The following is a 22,130-nucleotide window of genomic DNA, read 5'->3' on the forward strand; positions in this document are numbered from 1 at the left end:
CAAAGGGGACTCCTCGGTACCTTTCGCGTTACTGACTAAACCTTGCAACTAGGTAAGAAGGATAATTTCCGCCAAAATCCTCTACAAATAAAATTCTTTCTCGAAATTTCTCGAAATTTTATGCAACAAATTTGGAAAGACTTTCTAATATGCTTTTTATTCAAAAAGTACGATAGCTATTTCTATGAATTTTTTACAAGACATTGTTGATGTTTCGATGCCTTCTATGTACGCCAGAAAGTTCACAGAAAATAAACCATAAAGTTTCTACGTAGCTATAGGCCTTGCGACGTAAGGATGGGAGTTCTTAAAAATCAAAAACTGAGTTATGAGAAGCGCTTGCAAATTGCTTTTTGTTTAAATAACGCAAATGGATTCCGTGAAATTGCATCACTTGTTGACCGCTCAATGAGTCCAGCTTTTGTGGTGTAAAAAGTTTTTCTATATGTACAAGAAAAGCAAAAAATTTACTAAGGGTTGGCAGACCGTAGAAGTTTACGACCCCGAGAGACGGAAGTTCCTTTGTGAGGGAACTGTGAAGTAAAATCCTCACGAGACATTATATTTTCGTGTAAAAAAGCTAAATTGAGGAACATAAGCAAAAACGTGGCTATAAAAATCATAAGAAATACAAACTTGCCAGCTTTGTAAGAAAAAATTTATTGTCGTCGACGAGTACTGTGGCTTTTCCTTTAGTTTTATGCAGTTTTAAAAGTAGCTTAAGTAAATTCAGTAAATTCATGAAATTGTAACGTTTTCTTTGATTAGACTCAATACTGTAGTGTAATTTTCCTTGTAAATTTCTGTTATGCAAATGTGAATCTGAAAAATTGAATTCGTTTTGATATCTCTAAAAAAACGGTTGGCCGTTTTTAGGCCGTACATTGCAGATTTTGCTATTATTTATAGGAAAATTGTAAGAATCCGATGTTTTGATAGTTGTGATTTAAAAGTTGAAGTGTTATTTCAACTTTTAACCACATTTTTAGGATTTTCAAAATGGTGGCATTTCTTGTCATTTTTTCAGCCATACCGAGCATTTGAATACAATACATTGGACAGTATTGGATGAAAAAGGCACTCTGTAGCAAATTTTGGCGGGAAGTTCTTGAAAATCTTGCTGACGCTATAGAGAACACAAATTGAAACGTATAAATTATGCAGAAAAGTTTGTGTTTGTAGAAATATAGAACATGCCTAAAGGAGAAAAAATGTCAAATGAGAGTCGAGTCGCTATAAAATATATACGGGCAAGTGGACTTTGATTTTCGAAACTGCTTGACTCAATCCCTCTGGAGAGACTATTACCAATTCAACTGAATGCTAAGGCTGCTCTAGCACACTAAAATAAGAAAACACAACAACATAGACAGATACAACTTCGTACTGTGACAATTTTAGAAAAAGTCTACAAAATATTAAATCTAAGCACGTTGTATGAATTCCATGGAAACTGCAGTGTCGTGTATTTGTGAAATTAGAGATAAATCATTGGCTTTAGTGCGTTCCAGAACCATTAATAACGTCATCTAGTCTATCTTTAATGTTTTCAAATTTGTCCTCTCCAGTAAAATCGATCAAGCCACGCTCCCATGATGCTTTGCGCTCTATTTCAGACATGGCATTCGATACAATGGGCATGTTGACGATGGCCTGGGCAGATGAATCCTAGAAAGAAATATTTTAGATCAGATAAATAGGCAAATAAATAGAATACATACACTATGGTATCAAAAGTATTGAACCACCTTGAAGGAGGAGAAATGGCGCATGAATGATCGAAAGCTATTGTTATGCAAATTAAGTCTGTTTTTAAGTGGCAAATGGCAACTGGTCGAAAGCAAAACAACTACCAATCAAAACTTCAATCTATTTAGAGCATTTGTTTGAAAAATAACACTAGCAAACATCTTTTAACATTTTAAAATATCAATATTTTGACGGGTGGCCGCAAACTTTTGAAACTGCAAAAAGCCTCCTTGAAATGGATCCATAAAATTGGGCAACGTATTCTTGTGGAATTTCGTATTAGGCCTGGAAAATTCTTATCATTAATGATTCTCTGGCTTTTGGACAACCATTTGGAGCATGGTTTCTAACGTTTCTCATTTAAAGTCAAACTTTTTTGATGATGTTAAAAATTGGACTTGATTCTGGCTATGCCAAAGCTTTAATTTCTTTTTAATGGAAATAAATCTTTATAAAAATAGCTTCCATTTATTTAGGTAGCTTTTTCTTTTGTATTTGTGCAAAACATTCATTATATTTTCTGTGGACGGATTTTGAGCTGCAAAACCTTGCGCAGTGTCGAGTTTCATGCTTTTTACTGTCCCTTGGTGTAAACGCAGCGAAATAAAACAGACAAATTCTTTCCCTCTAACATCAACATTTGTTGTCACCCACTTCTCGGTTTTTTTACTACTGTAACACTCTCCAAACTTTTTTTTGGATTTCCCACAGCTGTTGTGTAGCTGCACCTAACTTGGTCAACATATTTGTTTAAATTAATTACCACTTCCTCGTAAATATTTTATAGCGACATTTGACAATTTTGTTTCCTCGGGTATGGTCTACATTCTTACAGATAAAAATGTCTTTGCGCAATTTATACATTTCTAACTAAGTTTTCTATGGCGTCGGCAAAATTTGCGAACTTTTCCCGCCAAAGTTTACTTTTAAATGCGCCTATTTCACCCAATTAACGCATTAAAATGTTTTGCATTGTCAAAAGTTGACAAGAAGTGCCGCCATTTTGAGCAAGGTGGTGCAATACTTTTGATACCTTAGTTCATATTGCAATCAGAGCTGGAGAAAAAGAGCCTCAACAGCTCGGGATACTTGCAAATGCAACAGAATGAGCAACATGACTTTAAAACGATAAAATATGTAAATATAAAGAATGTAACTGAGGTTCTGTCCAGCCACTTACCATGGCTTTCCAAAGACGGAGCAGTGATTTCAAATGGGTTACCTTTGCGAGTATGATTATATTAAACTAAGCAATTCATTTTTGATTCTTTGAATGATTCGCAATAAGAATGTTTCAATTTTAATAGGCAGTTCTTTATATTTCGCACAACTTAAGCCAAAAAGAGAATGAAACAATGAAAAAGTGAACAAGCTCTGTTAGACGCAGCCATGCGCCCCCATTTTCTTTGCAAAACAATAGAGATTATTTTAAAATCTTTTATTATAGGTGTTAAATTTTTCATTGCCCCCTCCTTTCCAACCGGCGTTGGAGCCCAGGAAAAGGACGTGTTTTCTACCTACGTGTTAAGTAGACGTTTTAATCATAATAATATTTTGGTGTAGAAAAGCATTGAAATGTCAGTTATCAACTGCTATGGATGCTAACGAAGACTAAATAAGCAGGCCTTTAGAGTAGCTCAATGCGCTTGATTTTCTTACTTTAACAATGTAATAACTTAAATGTTCCAGAGCGAGCGTTGCTACTTTCAGGACCTTTGCTGTAGGCAGGCACCCTACTATAGTCTGACTGTATCTTATAAATGGCTCAATCAGCACATCAACATTTTCTAGCTTAATAAGTACATAATACCAATAGGCAAACATTTCAATCAACTTGGGGAAATGGGAATATTTTGGTCTATCCTTGCAGTCTGTGAGCACAGGGAGGTTACTCATACCGTAAACCCTCCCTGTATCACTTTCTACCAAAATAGCCACAAAGTAGTTTACACTTACTTGAGATATTGAAGCCTCTGCATCTTGAAGTGCGACAGAATTATTGTAAACATCCCACCATAGTTGGATAAAAGATTGCACCCCTAGATCACTGACACCATGTTGTTGTATTTGGACTTGTGATGTTTCAGAGTCATAGAAATGATGCCATGGCTTTATGGCACCAAGAAAATGAACAACCTTGGCATCCTTGCCAAACCTGAAAGAAAGCAAAATTTCTTCAGAAATTAAAACATTTTTACTCCTAAAAATTCATTGTCAATCAACTTGACTTGGCTATTTATCTTATTCTATACTCAGTTTAACATAATCTACTGCTAGCCATGCTTTTATTAATTTACACTCAGCAATAACCGTTGGAGACAGACTTCCTCAAGCAAGGAACATTTCAAGTGAGCAAGTAAAAGCACCACTTTCGTGCCCAACTAACACCAAAAGAAACTGAAGAAACTGCCAACATAGCTGCAGTCCGTATTCATGTTGAAAGAGCCATTGGAAGGATTAAGAATTACCATATTATTGATGGCTGTCTTCCTTTATCCTTAAGTCCTTTAGCTAATCAATTTTTTAAAGTCTTTTGTATGTTAACAAATTTCCTGCCATCCACTAAATTACAAAAACATTATGCTATTATCCATTCTATATCTTTTTTGCCATCCTATTATCCACATTCAATCTACTTTGAGTAATTCAGTCCAAAATTTAAATTTGTCAAATATCATATAAAATTGTATTGCTTTTTCGGTATTTTGGCTAGTAGCTGAAACATGAAACTTAACACAATGACTGGCCCAAAAAACCCCCCTTGCTTATGTAAACATGGACAGGGACATGTTACTTCAGCATTATTTTTCTTCATTCCCTTCATCAGTTAGAAACTTACTGCTTGTATGCTGGGGCATAGCTGTAACAAACATTTGACACCATGTTGTACAAGAAAGGAAGGCGGTGAGATATATCTTTGGTTGCCCAGTCTTTAAAATACATGTTCAGTAAGCCTTGGTCACCCCCTAGAAAAAAATACTATGTTACGGCTTAAATGTCAGAAATGTTATGAGGTTTTCTGATGCAAATACAACAAAATGAGAAAAACAGAAAATATGATTACACATTTAGCAAATATTAAGATACGCAAAGATTCTGTTGAACAAAGGAACACAGAACAACGTCTGCAAAAGTTATCAATTTTCACTTCCAAACAGATAAACCATACCAAGATTAATGAAAAAGTTGTAAAAGTTGAGAAAAAGATAAAGCAATATTTGCCATTAAATGGTCTGGTATAGATGCTACATAACATATGGACACAGCTATACATCTTACTTCTTAGTTGTAGAAGTCATGCTATGAAATCTTTATACCCAATCTTTATGAATCTTTATATGAAATCTTAGACTTTGTCAAATTCTATCCCTTAGCTTCAAACCAACACATCACATTATATCTTGATATAACTGCTGTTCAAAAGTTTTTCTTAAAAAATATGTCCTTAAAAATCTGTAGTTCCAGTTAGGCTCCTTAAACCAGGCCTTTTCGTTTGGCATGAGCGATCACTCGCGATCGCATCAGCACTCATGCAAATTCAACTACAGAAACCTCTGATTGCTTGCACAAAATGGTAAATTGTGAGGAATATGCCAGTCATCTTTTGTGACCCAAGCAAGTGATACAGACAATACAAAGCCGGTATATAAAAACACAGGAAATATAAGCAAGCTGAATTAACTACATCTCCACGGAAAACTGCATTTGAAAATCAATTCCACCACAAATATTTTGAATAATATGGGCACTTAGTATTTTAGCTACAATGGCACTTGGAACATTTAATGGTTTGGAACGACAATAACGGATCATACAGCAATAACATCTACATAAAATTTATACTATTTCGATCCACAACTGGGTATATATTTTCCATCGTGTTCTTTCGGAACCTTATTCTGACGTCTTATGCTCTGAGGAGTGTCAGACGAAAAAGCTTTTAGTATGTCGTAAAATGTTTGCTTTTTTCAAAGCCATTTTCAAGAACATTTATATTAGATACAGTATTTTATCTTTTTTGGAGTGCATTAAAGTTCTTTGTAACAATTCGTTTTCATTTGATATTTTTATCATTTTTATACACAATGTTTCATTTTTAAAGAATAGTAAAAATGCATTGACTTCGATAAAAAAAATACCACTTGCATTGGAATAAGGTTGAATATCCTTAGAACAAAAGATAAAAGCCTGGTATGGTTGACTTGGAAATCACTTCTGGCTACAAGCATTGGGCAAAAATGATTTTAGCATCATATTAATGCCTATTGGAACCTCCAAGTTTTGTATATAGGCAAAAGGTTGCCATGTAATACACTATGACCTTATTTGTTATGGAACAACATTGTCAAAATAAATATCTTTCATTACAAAATAAGTCTTACCATCAAAGCTACCATGCTCATCAGCAAATGTTATGAGGGCAGCATAAGTTTCTAAGGATGGAACAAAAACAAAGACACCACTGTTGAAACAGTCAGGCCAGCCAATATCTGGAGCTGCTGAAAGTTCCTCTCTTTCAAACAAGTCATCAATATTTTGAAGAACAAGTGTATCAGCATCCATGAAGACACACTTTTTAAACTGGGTTAAAGTCCAAATTTTTAATTTTGTGATTGTTACACCAAGTTCTGGCCGCCTTGTCAAGGCAAGATTTTCTTCACTGGTTGTAAAAAGTGGCTCGATGTCTACCAGCTCATCCCATATTCTTGAAAGTCTGTCTCTAAAATTCACCACAGACAGTTAATGATAAGATGGTATAAAAAGTGTATACTTATATTGAGCTTTTGATTTCAAATCACTCAACTTATTTGACCTTTTTATTAAATTTCTTGCAATCTAACCTAGCAAGAGGCCTAAGAAACTTCACTCAGCTCAAATACTCAGCTTTACTCAGCAAACTTTACTAAATCACGAGGGGGCATTTATTAATGCATAAAAAATTATAGTAGACATTAAGAAGGCATCAATAAAAAACCTTGTATATTTTAGTAGGAATATCTTTATGAACATTTAATTAATTATTACCAAAAGTATAAATTTTTGTGGTAATTCAATAAAATGTCAAAGGCAACCTCAGATGGCAAAAATCAACAAATCAAGGAGGGCCAATTCAAGGATTTACGGTAGCAGTGGGGGCTTATTGGAGGGGGCTCATTAACAATTTGTAGTTCTAGGATGGGGGCTTATTTGAGGGAGGCTTTTTCGAGGAAATATAACATACCAAAATTTCCAATCTCAAAATCAATACCTAGTGGCTTGTCAATAAAAGCACCATAAAGGGTAATTTTTAATAATACTGTCATTGTCATCAACAAATTTTGCATTTAAAATTCCTACACAGATAATCTTTGTCTGTAAAAATTTGTGTCTTTTTCGTCAGTTAGAAGAAAAATTTGCAACAATTTTTCATTCTTGAATAAATTTTTTTGCTAAACGTGTGAGATGGATCAAAAACTAAAGTCGGTGTTAAGTCATATCCCTAGGGTTCTTATATCTGGTTTTTCTAGGATGGTAATCCCTTCACGTCTGTTTCAGGCAATATGTTTGTGACTGTTTACAATTTCTTCCTTCAAATTCCTTTGATAAAAAGGCAGTTTTGCATCAGCCCTAAAAGATTCTGCATTCCCCTTCTGCCCATATTGATTGTGATATTTCACAAAATTAGTTTCATTTTTGTTCTTTTCATTTTCGATTTTTGAGTTTTATTGTAATAGAAACAAGTAAAGGCAACAAAATGAACTGCTAATGATAGTGTATACCAGGCCCGGCCGTTTGAGGCGAGCGATGAATTGCTCTCCTAAACACAACATGAAAGGAGAATCGCTCCCCTAAAATTTCCATTCATTTGCACTTTTCCTATTCAGAGAACCCTGAAAACGTACAAGGGTTAATTGGTTTATTTTTGTAACAGCGATTTCTCCCATCATTGCATAATTTGCATTTTACTTTTTGCTTGTTGGGCGGTTTTTGTTATGATAGGCATAAACTTCGATCTATTTGAAAAAGGATAGTTAACTGAAAGGTACGTTTGTAGCGATTACAACCTTTAAATCTCAAGAAAACAGGAATATTTTTGGAAGGAAAGTCGAAGAATTTGGTAGGAATTGTAGATTGGGGATATAATAAGACAGCAGGTCCCTTCCAGCAATAGAAACCAAACTATCCCTCAAAAAGAACAAGGTACTCTGTCTTGCAGATCAAAAACGACAACCAAAACATGGAATTCAACTATCCAGCAGCATTTACTGAAAAACCCAGAAAAACTATAACAGCGACATGTTTCGCATTATTGGCAAAGCCTGATCATCGTTCCATCTAGCTATCTACTATATAAACATGACAGACCGCTTTTGTGTAGACCGAATGAGTTCGTTTTCACCTTAGGACTCCGTTGGTAATATTTTCAATAGGAAAGCGGCACTGATTGGACAACCTGAACAGTAATGTGCTCGCGTTTTCTGATTGGCCTATTTCGATCCAAAACTGGGAATTATAGCGAGTTTTCCATCTATGTTCTGACGTTTAATTCTCTGAAGAGACGCATAACTCAACTTTGTTTCAAAATTTGTTTTTCAAAGCCATTTTCAAATTCTGTGCAATAAAAATATTGTTTTGCAAGAGAATTGTTGTTTTTGTGTTGTGGCATCTTTACATAAAACTGAAAGAGTCTGTTCTTTTAAATACTTCAAGTAAAGGGGATGCCTAAGTCTCGGTTAAAGCAAATACAAATTGAAAGAAGTAAAGCAGCACACTCCTGACTGAGGCTATTAAAGGCAACCAACAGATACTAAAGGGGCTTATTAAGTCATCTGTCAATTGTTTTTAAAGTACATTCTATATGTTAATGATTTAGCTCGCCTCAGCAAATGAGGGGAGCAATTCACAGCTCACCTATAAAAATACAAATGACCAGGCCTGTGTATACCATCCTCCACTTAAATAAACTGCTAGAAAATTATCATTTTGAAGATTAGATGACAATGATTCTGACGATTGGTACCTGCGGTAAAGTTCCCAAAACTAAGCGCAATCCACAAGATTTTGTAAATATATCTCTTGTTTTGCAAAAATGTGGGGAGGACACTTGTTGTTGGGGGCCCTGGGTAAGAGCATGAACTGCACGCATCAAGTTTATTATGTGTGTGATTTACAACATACATGAAAATATCTTTATGACAAAGAATGCATAGTAAGAATGTATAGGCTGCAATTTCAGATCACTGAAACCAGTAGAAACAACTGGAAGGAGTTTGCTATTCAATATAGAATGTAACAAAAATCATAAATACCTGACATCATTGCTGACACCATCAGTAACCAGAAGGACAGTTTTCCTTGTAGTTCTGGAGTTTTTCAGTGATGTTCCCAAGGTAATGGCACCTGAGCCATAAGCATCATCAGAAATAAAACTTACAAATGCCTCATCAGTCACTGTGGATGAAAAAAATAAGAAAAACTGCAGTGTATATTTGCAGGTGAATGGGTGCTAATGCAGTTTTGTACCTCTTGGACACTGATCCTTACCCAAACCCTATCCTTATGTATGGAACCACATGCTGAGAGGTGCGAAACTGTAATAGCCCCAGTGAATGTAGCATCCAATGCAAAGGGAAATTTACACATAAAGCATCGGCTTCAACACAGGTTGAAATGTTGGGGGGGGAGGGCAAAGGAAAAGTTAATACCCATAACATAAGATTTTGAAAGTGTTTGATAACAATTGTTTTGCAAAAAAGTGGGGGACCAAGGCCCTCTGCCCCCCCCCTTCATCAGAGGCCCTGTAAAGGATTATTGTATTTTTAAATACAGAAACGAAAAAAAACAGTTTGAAATCTGTTTAAACTGTACACCATAGATTTTTGCATTTTTCTTAAATAACATTTGCTTTTATTGATTATAGCAACTCTTTCAGAGTCCGACTCAGATGACAGATGCATATCTATTATCTGCTGCTGAGAATAGCTACATGAACGGCTTTCTATAAAATTTGCTACTCAAGAAATATAAAATGAAAACATGCAAACAGGAGTGGAATAGCCGGTAAGACACATTGCTAAACAAAACTTTATAAGCCCCACCCCCCTCCCCCCTCCCGCAATAACGTTGATTGGGACGGAATTATTTTTCGATCCGTGTTGTTGTTTGGAATAACAATTTCGCAGAATATGGCTTTGTGTGAGCCTAATATAAGAATAAAACACTAAAGTGTTAACTAAAATACTCAAATTGCACAAACACGAATCAAAAGTTGCCATCTCGTTCATGTTAGCAAACAACCTGCAATACCACTAGGCCTGCTGCTTATTCCCGGCTAATGGCGGTGGCATTTAGGCAATTACAACAAATAAAAGAAACAGCTTCTGCATTACGTATGCCAAATCTTGAGGGTCTATAACGAAGAAGCAAAGTAACAATAAGTAGTTAGAAAGGTGAAAATGACAGATGCTCTTACCAGGCACTTTATTTTGGGCCTCCATTCTCATTCACGAGGGCTTGTAATTCCCGCCCTTTGCCCGGAGATCGCCACGCAGAAAAGAACAGTTTCAAGTCAACCACTGCCAGTTCCCTGTATCCGGAGGTTACAAAAGCGGACTGTGATTCTTCAGGGCCTCCGACGAAGAGGGGTGGAGGAGGGGGAGGGGAGGAGGGGGAGGGGAGAAGGGGGAGGGGAGGAGGGGGAGGGGAGAAGGGGGAGGGGAGGAGGGGGAGGGGAGAAGGGGGAGGGGAGAAGGGGGAGGGGAGAAGGGGGAGGGGAGGAGGGGGAGGGGAGAAGGGGGAGGGGAGGAGGGGGAGGGGGGAGGGGGAGGGGAGGAGGGGGAGGGGAGGAGGGGGAGGGAGGATGGGGAGGGGAGGAGGGGGAGGGGAGGAGGGGGAGGGGAGGAGGGGGGTAGCATGTCCCTCCACCTTTTTCAAAACAATAGAGCTTTATAAAAAGTCTTTTGCTGTGATGGTTAAAATCTCCCTTTGCCCCCCCACTTCCCAACCTGCGTCGGAGCCAATGTTCTTTCCCATGTTTCCTAAGTTTTTAGGGACGGAAAAGAAGAAGGGTGAATCTAAACAGATTTAACAAAACTCTTTTCCCTCTCTACCTTCGCTGGCATCAAGTCAAGAAACCTACAATTGATACTAAGGATGACGATAAAGACAACATCTGCATATAATAGCCTCTAAACACAATGTCTACACGTTTTTTAGAGCTTCAATATAATGATAGAACATTGAATCTTGCTTGCTTTGCTCCATAATGATCTTAAGAGGGGAACCTGAGCAATGAATGAGAAAACATTGACATTTTCAGCTTAATTTTTCTCGATTAACCTTTCTGGTAACCTATGACTACGCAATTTAATGTTCTGTTTATAATTCACACAAACATTGGTGCAAACACTACCCTGCCAGTCAAATAGGTGCGGTTGACTTGCAAATAAAAATCTATTCCAATTTTCAGTCTTGCTAAGTTCTTGTTCGTTGAGGGTCTGATAACAAATTCCCACCTACAGACTTTGAAAAGTGAAGAGTTCTTTCACGATAAGTGGGTGTTGACTGTACAATGACTGGCTAATGTACCATGCTCAAAAAGACAAGACAAGACAAGACAAGACAAGACAAGACAAGACAAGACAAGACAAGACAAGACAAGACAAGACAAGACAAGACAAGACAAGACAAGACAAGACAAGACAAGACAAGAAAAGACAAGACAAGACAAGACAAGACAAGACAAGACAAGATAATACATCCTAATACTGCTATTCGAAATACATTTCCGAAAAGAAAATTTGGAAAAGCCCAAGAATGCGAATTTGCTCAATAATCTTCAATTCAGCAAAGGTTATGATTTGTGTGCACTCCTTTATCGCTGCTTGACGATTCATTTATGCCTGGTTTTATTCTCAAGCACGAAGTTATAAGTTTCTTGACGTTTTTAAAGTAGTATGGTTGCGAGTCTTGGCTAAGTATCAATTGAACAGTATCAACTGGTTGATTGCAATAATTGCATAAAAATGCTTTCATTGACATATTCTCTTTGAAGGGTTTTCAAATTCAACATATTTCCTGTCAAGGGTTTGAGTCAGACAACCAGGCACTTAAAGGGAAAAATTTGCAATATGACAATGTTCTCAACTGAGACAAAGACAAAGATAACTGCTCTTATTTCATGTTTCAAACTTACGTCATTATGAAATGCCAAGCATATGTTGAATAATTGCTTTAATTAAAGAAATGATTTGAAAACGAAAATTCTAGAGATAATGTGTCGACACTGAAAATAAAACAAATCAGTGCCGATTCATAATTCAAGCTCAGCATATTCCCGATAAGTTAGTTTTGTGATATTTTTACATTTCGTTAACAACTTGAATGCAAAAAGGAAAGATACATTCTGCAGTTATGTGAGCAACAAAAGATGGAAAATTTAAAATGCTATAAACTGGCTTGACAGATACAGCACATATCGAAAAATTGTTCCTGGAGTAACATTCAAATTATACTGAAAGTCTGACAACTGACCAACGAAGAAAAGAAGTGGCAATTTCTACGTCATATTTCATTGTAGCAAAAATTGACTAGGATCTAATGAAAAGCATATATATATATAAAGGACTTTAAGCACAAATATATGCACAAGCAAAGTTTTCTGCGAAGCGTGCCCTAAATGTTTACAAGAACTTTAAGCCTTGCTGCATCTACCATAAAAAATTAATTACAGAGTTCTGGTTGTTACTTTCAATTTAAAGACTAATTATGATTGAGAACACCAATATCTGATGAGATGAATATGTAATTATGGTTGCAAACATAAATTTAATGTTCTCTTAAATAGAACTTAAGAACATTTCTTTTTTGATTGAGGAGCAATTAATAAATAATGACTAAATTCTGCGATGACTATCTTACATAAAATCAAAGAAAAAACGACGGCTTGAAACCCTGCTACCATACCAATAAATTTGATGGTTCATATAACGGCTCCTGTTGTAAGCATCATTCACAATCATTCTTTTATGATGCTCTTTTGTGAATTGATTCTTTTATGATACCCGCGATGATTGGTGATGATTCATGATTATGATGATTGTGATGGTCATAGAGTTGTTTATCTTGCCATCGTTTTTTCATTTGACATTCATTGGAAGTGTACTAATCCTAGTTAAGTGTTACAGTTTTTGAATGAATATTGTACAAATTTGCTATACGTTATATGGACAAACTTTATTTTATAGAAAAGTCTACAAAGAGATCTTTCTTAATTTTGAAATATTCAATGTGATCATTTCCAACAACAGGAAAAGTTTTCCTCGAGTTTTAGCATTTATGAACACACTAAATTAGATAGAAACACTGAAAGGGTTTATTCCTATATCTATTTGTGACCACAATGGGTACAGTCGAGGACCACATAAAAATACAAACATATTATCTCTATGATTCCTAGAAGAAATTGAGCTATGATCCAACTGGACCATTGCTTTTATCTATTTGTCGAAATGGCAGCTATCGTAAGGAAAATATCTCACCCTTTGGATTTAAGTAAAATTGGTAAACTAGATAATTCTTTAGAGAAATATTTTCTAATTCTAAAGCGAACAGTGATGAACACTGCAAACAAAACAGATTTAACTAGCCATTGTCAATTGGAAATTTCAGCAGCATCATCTAATTCAACCTGTATTTCTGTTTGCACTGCCTTGGAAATACAGGCATAGCTTGTCTGCGTGGCTCTTGAAATTTTCTCCGGTTTCTGTGCAACTAATTCAGAGTAGGCCGAATCCGTCAGTGACAGCACAGGGGATGTTTCCCCACTAGCCCTTGAATACTCCGGACTAACTGGATCCCTATATACATTCGATAGTTTTTCATTGTCAGCTATCCTTGATTCATTTGAACTGCCATCTACTGTATTCAAAGACTTTTCCATTTTTTGGAGGAGTGAATTGAGATACAATTCAATGTTATTAAAGCTGTCTTCCCCTGTGAAATCAATGTTGCCAAGCTCCCATCGTAGACGAGCTGCCTGCTCAGGATCTAACTCTACTTCCTCAACTGTCTCTTCCTTCTTCACTTCTTCTTGGAAATCAGGCGTATGATTTGAAGTTTCAGTGTCAGTATGGTTTGACCATCTGTTTACTGTTTGTACCTCATATTCGGAAGGTGGAAAAAAATCACAGTGAGCTGTGTATTCAGCAGAATGGTAGTTTAAATGAAATGCTAGTGACATGTGATTGTCTTGTGGAGATTTGATGTCGTTTTCTTGATCATTAGCAAAATTTTGTTCTTTTTCATTGTGACCAGGCTCACCATAGTTTCCCTGATAATCATCATGGTCAACATTGGGGGGCTATAACAAAAAAATCAGTTTAATCGAATCGTGGGTTGTTGCAAATTAGAGCAACGAAGAAGGTCACTTTGGTAGCCGATTGTGCAGATACTTTTCAGAATATTTGAAAGATCATTTGCTAAACATCAGCAAAACTTCTTTTGTTAATTAGATTTGCTCCCCTTACTTTGGCTTAGCCATTGCAACAAGTGGAAATTATAAAGCTCATTGGGGTTTCGATTGAGAAAATTCTGAATTGGAGGGATCATATTAACAAAATCAATAATTAACAGTTAAAAAACAGTCGAGCTTTCTCTAAACTTCCTTTTCTTCTTACCAAAAGACTGCTTCTTTATCCTCTATGAAATTTTAGCTCTTTTTTAAATTGAGTTCTCGCCTTTAAGTGAAATGAATGCAAAATCGTATTCTCAAGATGAGTGGCGTTGCGAGGATGGTAAGATTGGGGGGGGGAGGGGGGCAAAGCGAGTTGAGCTAGGGAAAATTAGGGGTCCAAACCCTTTAGAACACCCGAAAATGATATTTTTCAAATAAATTATTTGCCATTGGGGGCGTCTACCCCATCTTGCCTCCCCCTCACTACGCCCCTGTTCAAGGTCCTTATTTCAAAAACCGTAGATATCATATTTCCAAGTTACATCAGAAAGCAAACATTTGTGAACTGTTTAACCCATTTGATTTTAAAATAGTTTGCTTCATGTATCGAGTCCTCTCCAATTGACTTTGTTTACCTTTATCTCAAACAAAAGGAAACACTATTATGATACATGCAAATGAAAAAGATACATTCAAAGTTTATTGGACAAACTCAGAATGGGCTGGAAATATGCTTCATAACCGGGGAGCTCGTCTTTGGAATAATCTGCCGGGAGACTGTCAGTCTTACTAGCTATAAAGCTTTCAGGGCAACATTGTAAAAATGAAGGTCAACAGTTGCAATTAGATAGCTCCTTTCACAGATAGGTACTTATTTGCCCGATTCATGACAAGTGTCTCAATCCATTATTAACAAAATTGCATAACCTCATAGAATTTCAGATCGTGTGATTTGCACGTGCAGGCGAGAAGTCGCTCATTGCAGTCAATAGACAACCAGCTTTTGGGGGTTTTAGGTAAGACGGAGTGATAGATCCGCCGAATTATCCCTCTTTTGACCTCATTGCGTCATGGGCTTTCTGCTTACGAACGATTGTATCCCCCTTACCCGATTCTCGTATTTAAAAATCTGACATTCTCCAACAAGCATTCAAAACAATAAAATTTCTATGAACAGTGCCATACTACAACCCTTTAATAGTGGCCAATTTAAACGCCAATAGTGCGAGCAAGCAAGGGATCGTAAAGCGAGAGGAAATGGGGAAATAACAAGTCAGATCTTACCTTAACGTTTGGTACACCCTCAATTACATTGTCGATGTAATGCTGGATGACGTCAAAGCGATCCTTCCTTGTGAAATCAATTTCACCTCGCTCCCAGGCCTTTTGCTGTTCGGATACGGTTTCCTCTTTAGGATCTTCGTGAAACGCTGGCGACTCACTCCGTCTTTCGTGACATACATGCTGAGAAGAAAGCAACAACGCTATCAGAAAACGCTCGCTCGTAACGTGGTACTGTAAAGGCTTTGAAAATTAATGGGAAGCAGTTTGAACAAAATATATAGAGAAGGGCTCATAAGTTTTAAAGCATGTTGTGAAGGGTAGGCCCGTAAGAAAGATAATGTCACAAACTTCAGAAAGGTCTATTAATTGGCGAATCTAAAAAACGATGTACCCTCCTACTTTTCCCTGAGCTTACCTCATGTATAAGTATGAGGCAAGGCTTACCTGCTCTTGTTGAAATGGAACATCCGGATGCAACTTGTAATATCTGTCCCACCACAACTTGTGGAAGTTTTGCTGGTATTCATCTGCTGGTGACGAGGACGGTCTATAAGCGTGAGACTTATTGTAATCGTAGCCTTGCGCCCATGGCTTTGAAGAGCCGGCGTAACGCACTACTTTGACGCTTTTTCCATAGCTAGTGTAAATGAAAGGCAAGAATTATAACCATAGCAGGAATCTCCTATGATACTAATTGAATCAAAAAGCCCTGTAGGAATCAAACTAATCGATAGAGCTATCCCTGTTCGAGTTAGTAATTGGTTATCCTCTAGAGCCAAAAATCTTGCACCCTTGTCAATGCAAACATTACGTAAATTGACATGGTTCAGCTTGGGATAGACAGGCTAAAGTTTAAGGGGTTGACAATTCTAAAAATCCATAGCAACGCAATGAGGAGCCTACAGCTGCTTCAGCTAGCATTGCCTTTGTCATCATGTCAATTAAAGGTGTCTTTAGTGTACTATTTATTATAAAAATAAATCGGGATGATATCTAATCAAGCAGAATGTCTTTGCAGCAACAACCTACTGAAAATTATATCTATGGCGAACGTACTGGTTGATAGCTGGAGCATATGTGTAACAGGTGCTAGCGACCATATTGTATATGTAGGGCAAATGACTTGTCAGCGTTTTCGACCATTCTTTGAAGTACATGTTCAGCAGACCCTGGTCAGTTCCTGTAAAAAAGTGGCAAAAATCAAACCAGTAGGAGGTGATTGAGAAAGGTCAAATTTGAAATTTGGACATCTGAAAAAGAATAGCCATTTTAGTTGACATACTTGGAATTTATTGCTTCTACAACTAGTTTTACTGTTTGCAATAGTGAATTTCCTTGCAGCTAGCTATTTCTGTAGGTTTGCTCGCAACAAACTTACCATCAAAGCTTCCATGCTCATCTGCAAATCTAACAAGTGCCTGGTACGTGTCAAAGGAAGGGACAAAGACGAACACTCCACTGTTGAAGCAGTCTGGCCAACCTATATCTGGAGCAGCAGACATTTCGTCTCTTTCGAAAAGCTCATCAATATTTTGAAGAACCAGATTATCTGCATCAATGAAGACACATTTCCTGTACTGTGTTAAGGTCCATATTTTCAGCTTGAAGAATGCTAATCCTAATTCCGGTCTATCGACAACGCTTGGGGTTGCAACATATCCTGGCTGAAGCTCGTCTACCAAAATGACGTCATCCCATACTTGGGTGAGCCTGTTTCTATAACAAAATGACAATTAATCAATAAGAACGAAACTCTTGCATACAGTAAAAGTTTATGGGCAGTCAGCAGTTAATTGTCTGTGACTGTCTTTCTTCATTTGTAAACATAAATGACGGAATTATATCATTTTGGTAGCATGGATGAAAAAGGCTGATGTTATTTCATCATCTATGTAATGGCCACATATTCAAAAAATAATGACCCTCATATTCTGGGCTCAGCTTAGCTTCTGCTGGCACAGATTGCATAAAAAAGGACTTTGTTAGTATTAAATTTGTTTTTACTTTTAGGGGAACAGATGAAGTCCCAGAAAATAAAGAATATTCGCTTTAGGGAGGTGTTGTTAAAAAGTTTGCAGTGAAAGTGAAGCTTCATTCATTGAATCTATCACTTGTCATGGAGAAATTTAAAATTTCTTTAAAGTCACATTTTCAAAAAATCTATTAAAAATTACACGATAAAGCAACTCTTTTAAACTTCTTCCAGAAATGTTCAAGAAATGTTCAGAAAAAATTGAAGGTAAAAAAATTGTGCCGAGGTAAGTTTTTTCCCGAAAAAGTATTTTAGCTTGACCACAGCCTCAGCCCATTTGCTGGTAAGCTGGGATCCACTACCATGTTTAGTATGTAGTTTTCTTACAAACTTTTATTAACACTTCATGGTAACCATCCAGAAACGAAAAAATCCTAAGAGAAAATTAGGATACATAAGTATTACAGTTTTCATTTCATTCTTAAAACGTGAGATAATAAATATTAGGGAACCAAGTAAAATATACAGGGAACCCGGCAATTTTAGAAGAAAATTAGTTGCAGAGATGGAGAATTAAGGAACTGATCTTATGCTAGCAGACATGTTATCCACCTGTGTTACTGAAACATACCTCATGACCTGTGACACATTGTTTGAGATAAGCAAGGCCAATTTCCTGCTAGTGTTGGTGTCTCTCAATGAATCGCCAAGGACCAGGGCTGTGGTGGCATAGGTGTCGTTAACTGCCAATGACACAAACGCCTCGTCCTCAGCTGTAATAATATAAATTTAGTAAATTCTTGAATAAAAATAAGAGAAAACATCACAAAACTGAATTAAAAAAAGGTCTGATGGTGAGAATTGGGGTAGCAGGGTGTAACAGGATCGCTGTATACTTCTGTAACCTCTTCCCCATGAAAGTATTTAATTCTCATGCGTAGTAGCCAACTGTCACTCAACCACATGTATTTAGCATTTCCGTTTTAAAGAATATAAATAGATTGATTTTGTAGTTAAAGGAGCTTTTCAATAATCAAGAAAATGTGAGAAACTATGAAGTCTTCTTCGTCTAAATCCTAACGTGATTCGAAGTACTGTCACAAGGGGTGGGGGGGGGTGGGTACAGGACTGCTGCTAGGTGGGACAGGCCCCGGAGCAAAGCCTGAGTGGAGCCCAGAAGGTGCAAAAGATTTAAGGGCCATGCCCTGTTTTGTTCCTGGAAACAACCCTTGCTCTGAAATTGAATGCTAAAATGGGCTTTATACGTTACTTGGTAGCGTGGTTTGAGTGTTCATCTTTTCTAGGTCTTTGGCCTGGGGTTCTATCAATACAAGGTATGAATGCAGTGTTACAAATTAAGACATTTGCAATTCAAAATGAGTCAACTTCTGAGCCTCTCTCATCACCATATATTTTATTCAAACTGCTTCCCATTAATTTTCAAAGCCTTCACAGAACCACTTTACGAGCCTTTAATGGCAAAATCGTTCATAACATCACTTAAGGCTGAACTTGTGCTACTGGGAGAATATCCTGGATTTTGCTATTACAAGCAATTAGTAATACAAAATATAATGAATCTTTGGTTTCCCTCCCTACAGGATTTTCATCCTGAGAGTTTTTCAGCAACAAAAATATTGTGAGCAGGTCTTGGTTACTGAAATTGTTCACTTTATATTGGGATGTGATTTATCACGAACAAAAATCATGTCTTTTTCAGTAGTGCAAGGTAACTTGATGCAGTCCTACCTCAGCATATCAAAATATTAGGGTGAGGGCTTCTTCTGAAGATGGGGGCTTATTGCCAAATTTTGACGGAGGGGGAAATTTGAGAGTTATGGTATGAAGATGGTTTAATAAGGACAAGATGCGGAAGAAAAGGTAAATTTTGAACTGACACAACTGTAGAGGACTTCAAATGAGGGGACCCCTTTGGGTTCAAGGACTGAATGAGATTCAATGAATCAATATAAAATAGAGAGAAAGTGGACTTGCTAAAACTGAATAGATTCTTTGTTTTTATGCATTTAAGAACAAATTTGCAATTATATATATGTTTATCCATTGCTTTACAAACAGAATCCACTGCATAGAATACCTGCAAGATGCTACTCTTTTTATATAGCAAAATTCATAGATTTTAATCTGCTTAGCTTGCTAACATTCAATTGTATGTAGTCTAAAATTGTCTGTTGACCATGGGGTAGTCATTATCTTTCACTCCCCTTGGTATCCTCCATGTGGGGTAGAATAGTAACTAGGATAAGTATAATAGAGAGTAACATGTTTTGTAACATTTTATATCCATGAACAAAAAATCAGTCAGAGACTTTGTGGTATGAATAATTTTATTAATTGAGAACAGAAGTTGAGTTTTTCAACATTTCACAACAACTGTCTAAACCCAGTGAAAGGCTACCATGAGCTGGTGATGGATATTAGATACCTACACTCCCACCTTATCCATCTTTTTAACAATATTTATGGCTACAGCATCTTTAAATTTAAATCTTGAATATGTCTCAAATTCACTTAACAATCCAAAAAGTTGAATGTGGCAGTGCCCGGTAAATTCAGGGAAAAATTTGGATTCTACAGAAGTAAGGTAACTAACAAAAAGGGATAATTTTAAGCAAAATTAACTTGATTCTTTACCAACTTACAGTAAAAATTGTCATCAGCCTTTTTGGATACAAGCAACCTTAAACTTAGAACATCTTGCCACACTGCTCCAATCTTGGTATCAAGGATTACGTTTTGCTAACTAGATCGGTGTGTGTTGATATGAAAAGAGAAAGAGGGCCTGCCAACAAATTTAAAAAATAATAGCAAATGCAGGAAGGGAAACCCCTTGTCTTTTATAGAAGAGGCCTAGGCCCCCGAGGCCCAAAGCTCTACGCTTCTGTAATTTAGTTAGTTTATTAAGTGAATAACGAGCATGCAGAGACACCATAGAGAGAAGACTCTTCTAAACCTCCTAAATTTAGATAGAGGGAAGTTGCACCTGTTCCCCTGTGCAGCAGGAACACATGCAAAAGTAGAAATTAGCCAAAGTATGCTAAGGAGACTTTTTAATCATATTTAGTTCTAAAGTAAACATTTTGAGTTCAAGTTAATAAATTATCCCAAACCCCTATCTTATTAATAGTCGTCAATTAATTGACTGCCACCGAAATAGACCAAATTCAGAGTTTCCCCGTTTTATGCTTCTGCAAAACATCAAACATTTGATTCAAGCCACTCAAATCAAATGAAAAACTCCTTTACCTCAGCATTTAAGTTCATATAAGTCCTGAAAATCGTCAACCGTGTCCAGAGACAATAAAATTAGACAAGACGAACGCCAAAAGGTAGGCCTAAAACAATCATGATGATGACTTTTGACCCACGTCCTCCGAACCCTCAAGGCCATTATGCCCAACGCCCACTTAATAAATGAGAGTACACGGAATTCTCCCGATATCTATGATTTGTTTTTAAACGACAATAGCAAATGACAAACTCTACAACGTTTCGACCTGAATCCACCTGTTGCATCAGTCTGATAGATTGATTGTCTATATGGGGGATTAGGCCTAGAACAACGTAGGCAATACAAAACGACTCACACCAACTTCTTCAAGGGCGGGATTACATTTAAATCTTGATCAAGGGGACGGGAAATGTAAACTTACCCATTATTGGGAATGATGTTTTCCCTCTTCCTCGATATAGCTAGATTCGCCATGCACCACGTGCCACTCCTACCTTTCGTATCTGACCTAGCACAAGATGTGAAAGGACTGTTTCGCAATTTTATAAACAAAGAGATCAAAGAGGACCCAAATGGCGGTGCGGCGTGTTCTTCTGTTGCCGGGGGCTCTAAGCAGAAAAATTTCTCATCCAAAGACAACCGGTAAAAGTGATCCTTTTCAAACTCTAAATTGCACAAGGTGTGAAAAATTTCGAAAGCGGAGAAAGCAGGGCCGTAAATCTGTCTTGTCAATATTGGGAGGGGGGGGGGGGGGGGCGAGTGAATTTAAAGTGTGCAGTTAGTCATGGCACCAACAAGCAATTTATGGTATGTGTGTATCGAAACAGATGCGTAACTTAAAAAACAATAATCATATTTTTAGATTTAGTAAGATTTTTTCATCTCTACAGAAGGTATTTACAGATACTTCTTTAGAATTTTGATTTTCTTATAATTGAATTGATAAAATTTTCAGAGACAGGGGAGGAAATTGAATCTGGGGGGCTTTTTTTGTTTTTGGAAGTTGCTTTTTTTGTCAGTATTCGCAACATAGGATTAGGCCGTAAGCTGTGTCAGATTTTTATTTGGTTTCGTTGCCCCCATTCCGGCACTACGTTTAATAAGCATTTTCCTGTGTGTTTTTTCGTGCTGATTACGAATCTTCTTGTTGTCAACTGTTAAAACCTGCAATTCTCTTGAAATTCAGCTTCAAACTTCACCATTCCCGCGCTTAAGGTGTATAACATGGAATGCCGAAAGCCGATGCTGCTTAATTATTCTCGGCCCTATATCACAGTCCGGGTAATACCTAAGTACCAATTGCTTTAAAATAAACATGGCGGTCGGCTAAACAAATTTCTCCTATTACGTTGTTTGATACATTCTTGACATTCTTGCTTTCCAGTAGCGGCACCAAGGGGTAGTATGGACTGTTACCCCCCCCCTCTTGCAAAACATTG

The 22,130-nt window shown here is 37.0% G+C and overlaps 2 protein-coding genes across 3 annotated transcripts; both read right to left on the bottom strand.

Moving 5' to 3' along the window:
• Nucleotides 1-1,366: 1,366 nt before the first annotated feature.
• LOC135684162 (glycogenin-1) lies at nucleotides 1,367-10,316 on the bottom strand. The gene is made up of 6 exons (XM_065199584.2): nucleotides 10,202-10,316; nucleotides 9,039-9,180; nucleotides 6,132-6,469; nucleotides 4,589-4,715; nucleotides 3,706-3,904; nucleotides 1,367-1,668 (listed from the first exon to the last, which is right to left on the bottom strand). Exons 1-6 carry the CDS (start codon nucleotides 10,230-10,232, stop codon nucleotides 1,498-1,500), a joined length of 1,008 nt encoding a protein of 335 aa, XP_065055656.2. The 5' UTR covers nucleotides 10,233-10,316; the 3' UTR covers nucleotides 1,367-1,497.
• A 1,751-nt stretch (nucleotides 10,317-12,067) lies between these two features.
• Nucleotides 12,068-21,257, bottom strand: LOC148957151 (glycogenin-1-like). Of its 2 annotated transcripts, XM_089115831.1 has the most exons (8): nucleotides 21,113-21,229; nucleotides 18,709-18,759; nucleotides 18,070-18,211; nucleotides 16,845-17,182; nucleotides 16,523-16,646; nucleotides 15,911-16,103; nucleotides 15,467-15,646; nucleotides 12,068-14,089 (listed from the first exon to the last, which is right to left on the bottom strand). In XM_089115831.1, the coding sequence occupies exons 1-8, from the start codon at nucleotides 21,114-21,116 to the stop codon at nucleotides 13,382-13,384; spliced, it is 1,740 nt and encodes a 579-aa protein (XP_088971957.1). In that variant the 5' UTR covers nucleotides 21,117-21,229; the 3' UTR covers nucleotides 12,068-13,381. The 2 variants fall into 2 exon arrangements, with proteins under 2 accessions (XP_088971957.1, XP_088971958.1); XM_089115832.1 differs by lacking the exon at nucleotides 18,709-18,759 and having other exon boundaries at nucleotides 12,072-14,089; nucleotides 21,113-21,257.
• Between the last annotated feature and the right edge of the window lie 873 nt (nucleotides 21,258-22,130).

This window comes from Rhopilema esculentum, unplaced genomic scaffold (genome assembly GCF_057945365.1).
Source record: "Rhopilema esculentum isolate cy_ngs unplaced genomic scaffold, ASM5794536v1 HiC_scaffold_37, whole genome shotgun sequence".
NCBI classification, from domain to species: domain Eukaryota; kingdom Metazoa; phylum Cnidaria; class Scyphozoa; order Rhizostomeae; family Rhizostomatidae; genus Rhopilema; species Rhopilema esculentum.

Coding starts and splice junctions, on each gene's coding strand:
- LOC148957151 (XM_089115831.1), bottom strand. Junction 15,647..15,910: donor TTCCATTTCAACAAGAGCAG/GTAAGCCTTGCC, acceptor CTTTCTTCTCAG/CATGTATGTCACGAAAGACG. Junction 14,090..15,466: donor AGGGTGTACCAAACGTTAAG/GTAAGATCTGAC, acceptor TTTTTGTTATAG/CCCCCCAATGTTGACCATGA.
- LOC135684162 (XM_065199584.2), bottom strand. CDS start 10,232: ATGAGAATGGAGGCCCAAAATAAAGTGCCTG. Junction 9,181..10,201: donor GGCCCAAAATAAAGTGCCTG/GTAAGAGCATCT, acceptor TTTCATCCACAG/TGACTGATGAGGCATTTGTA. Junction 1,669..3,705: donor CAGAGGCTTCAATATCTCAA/GTAAGTGTAAAC, acceptor ATTTCTTTCTAG/GATTCATCTGCCCAGGCCAT.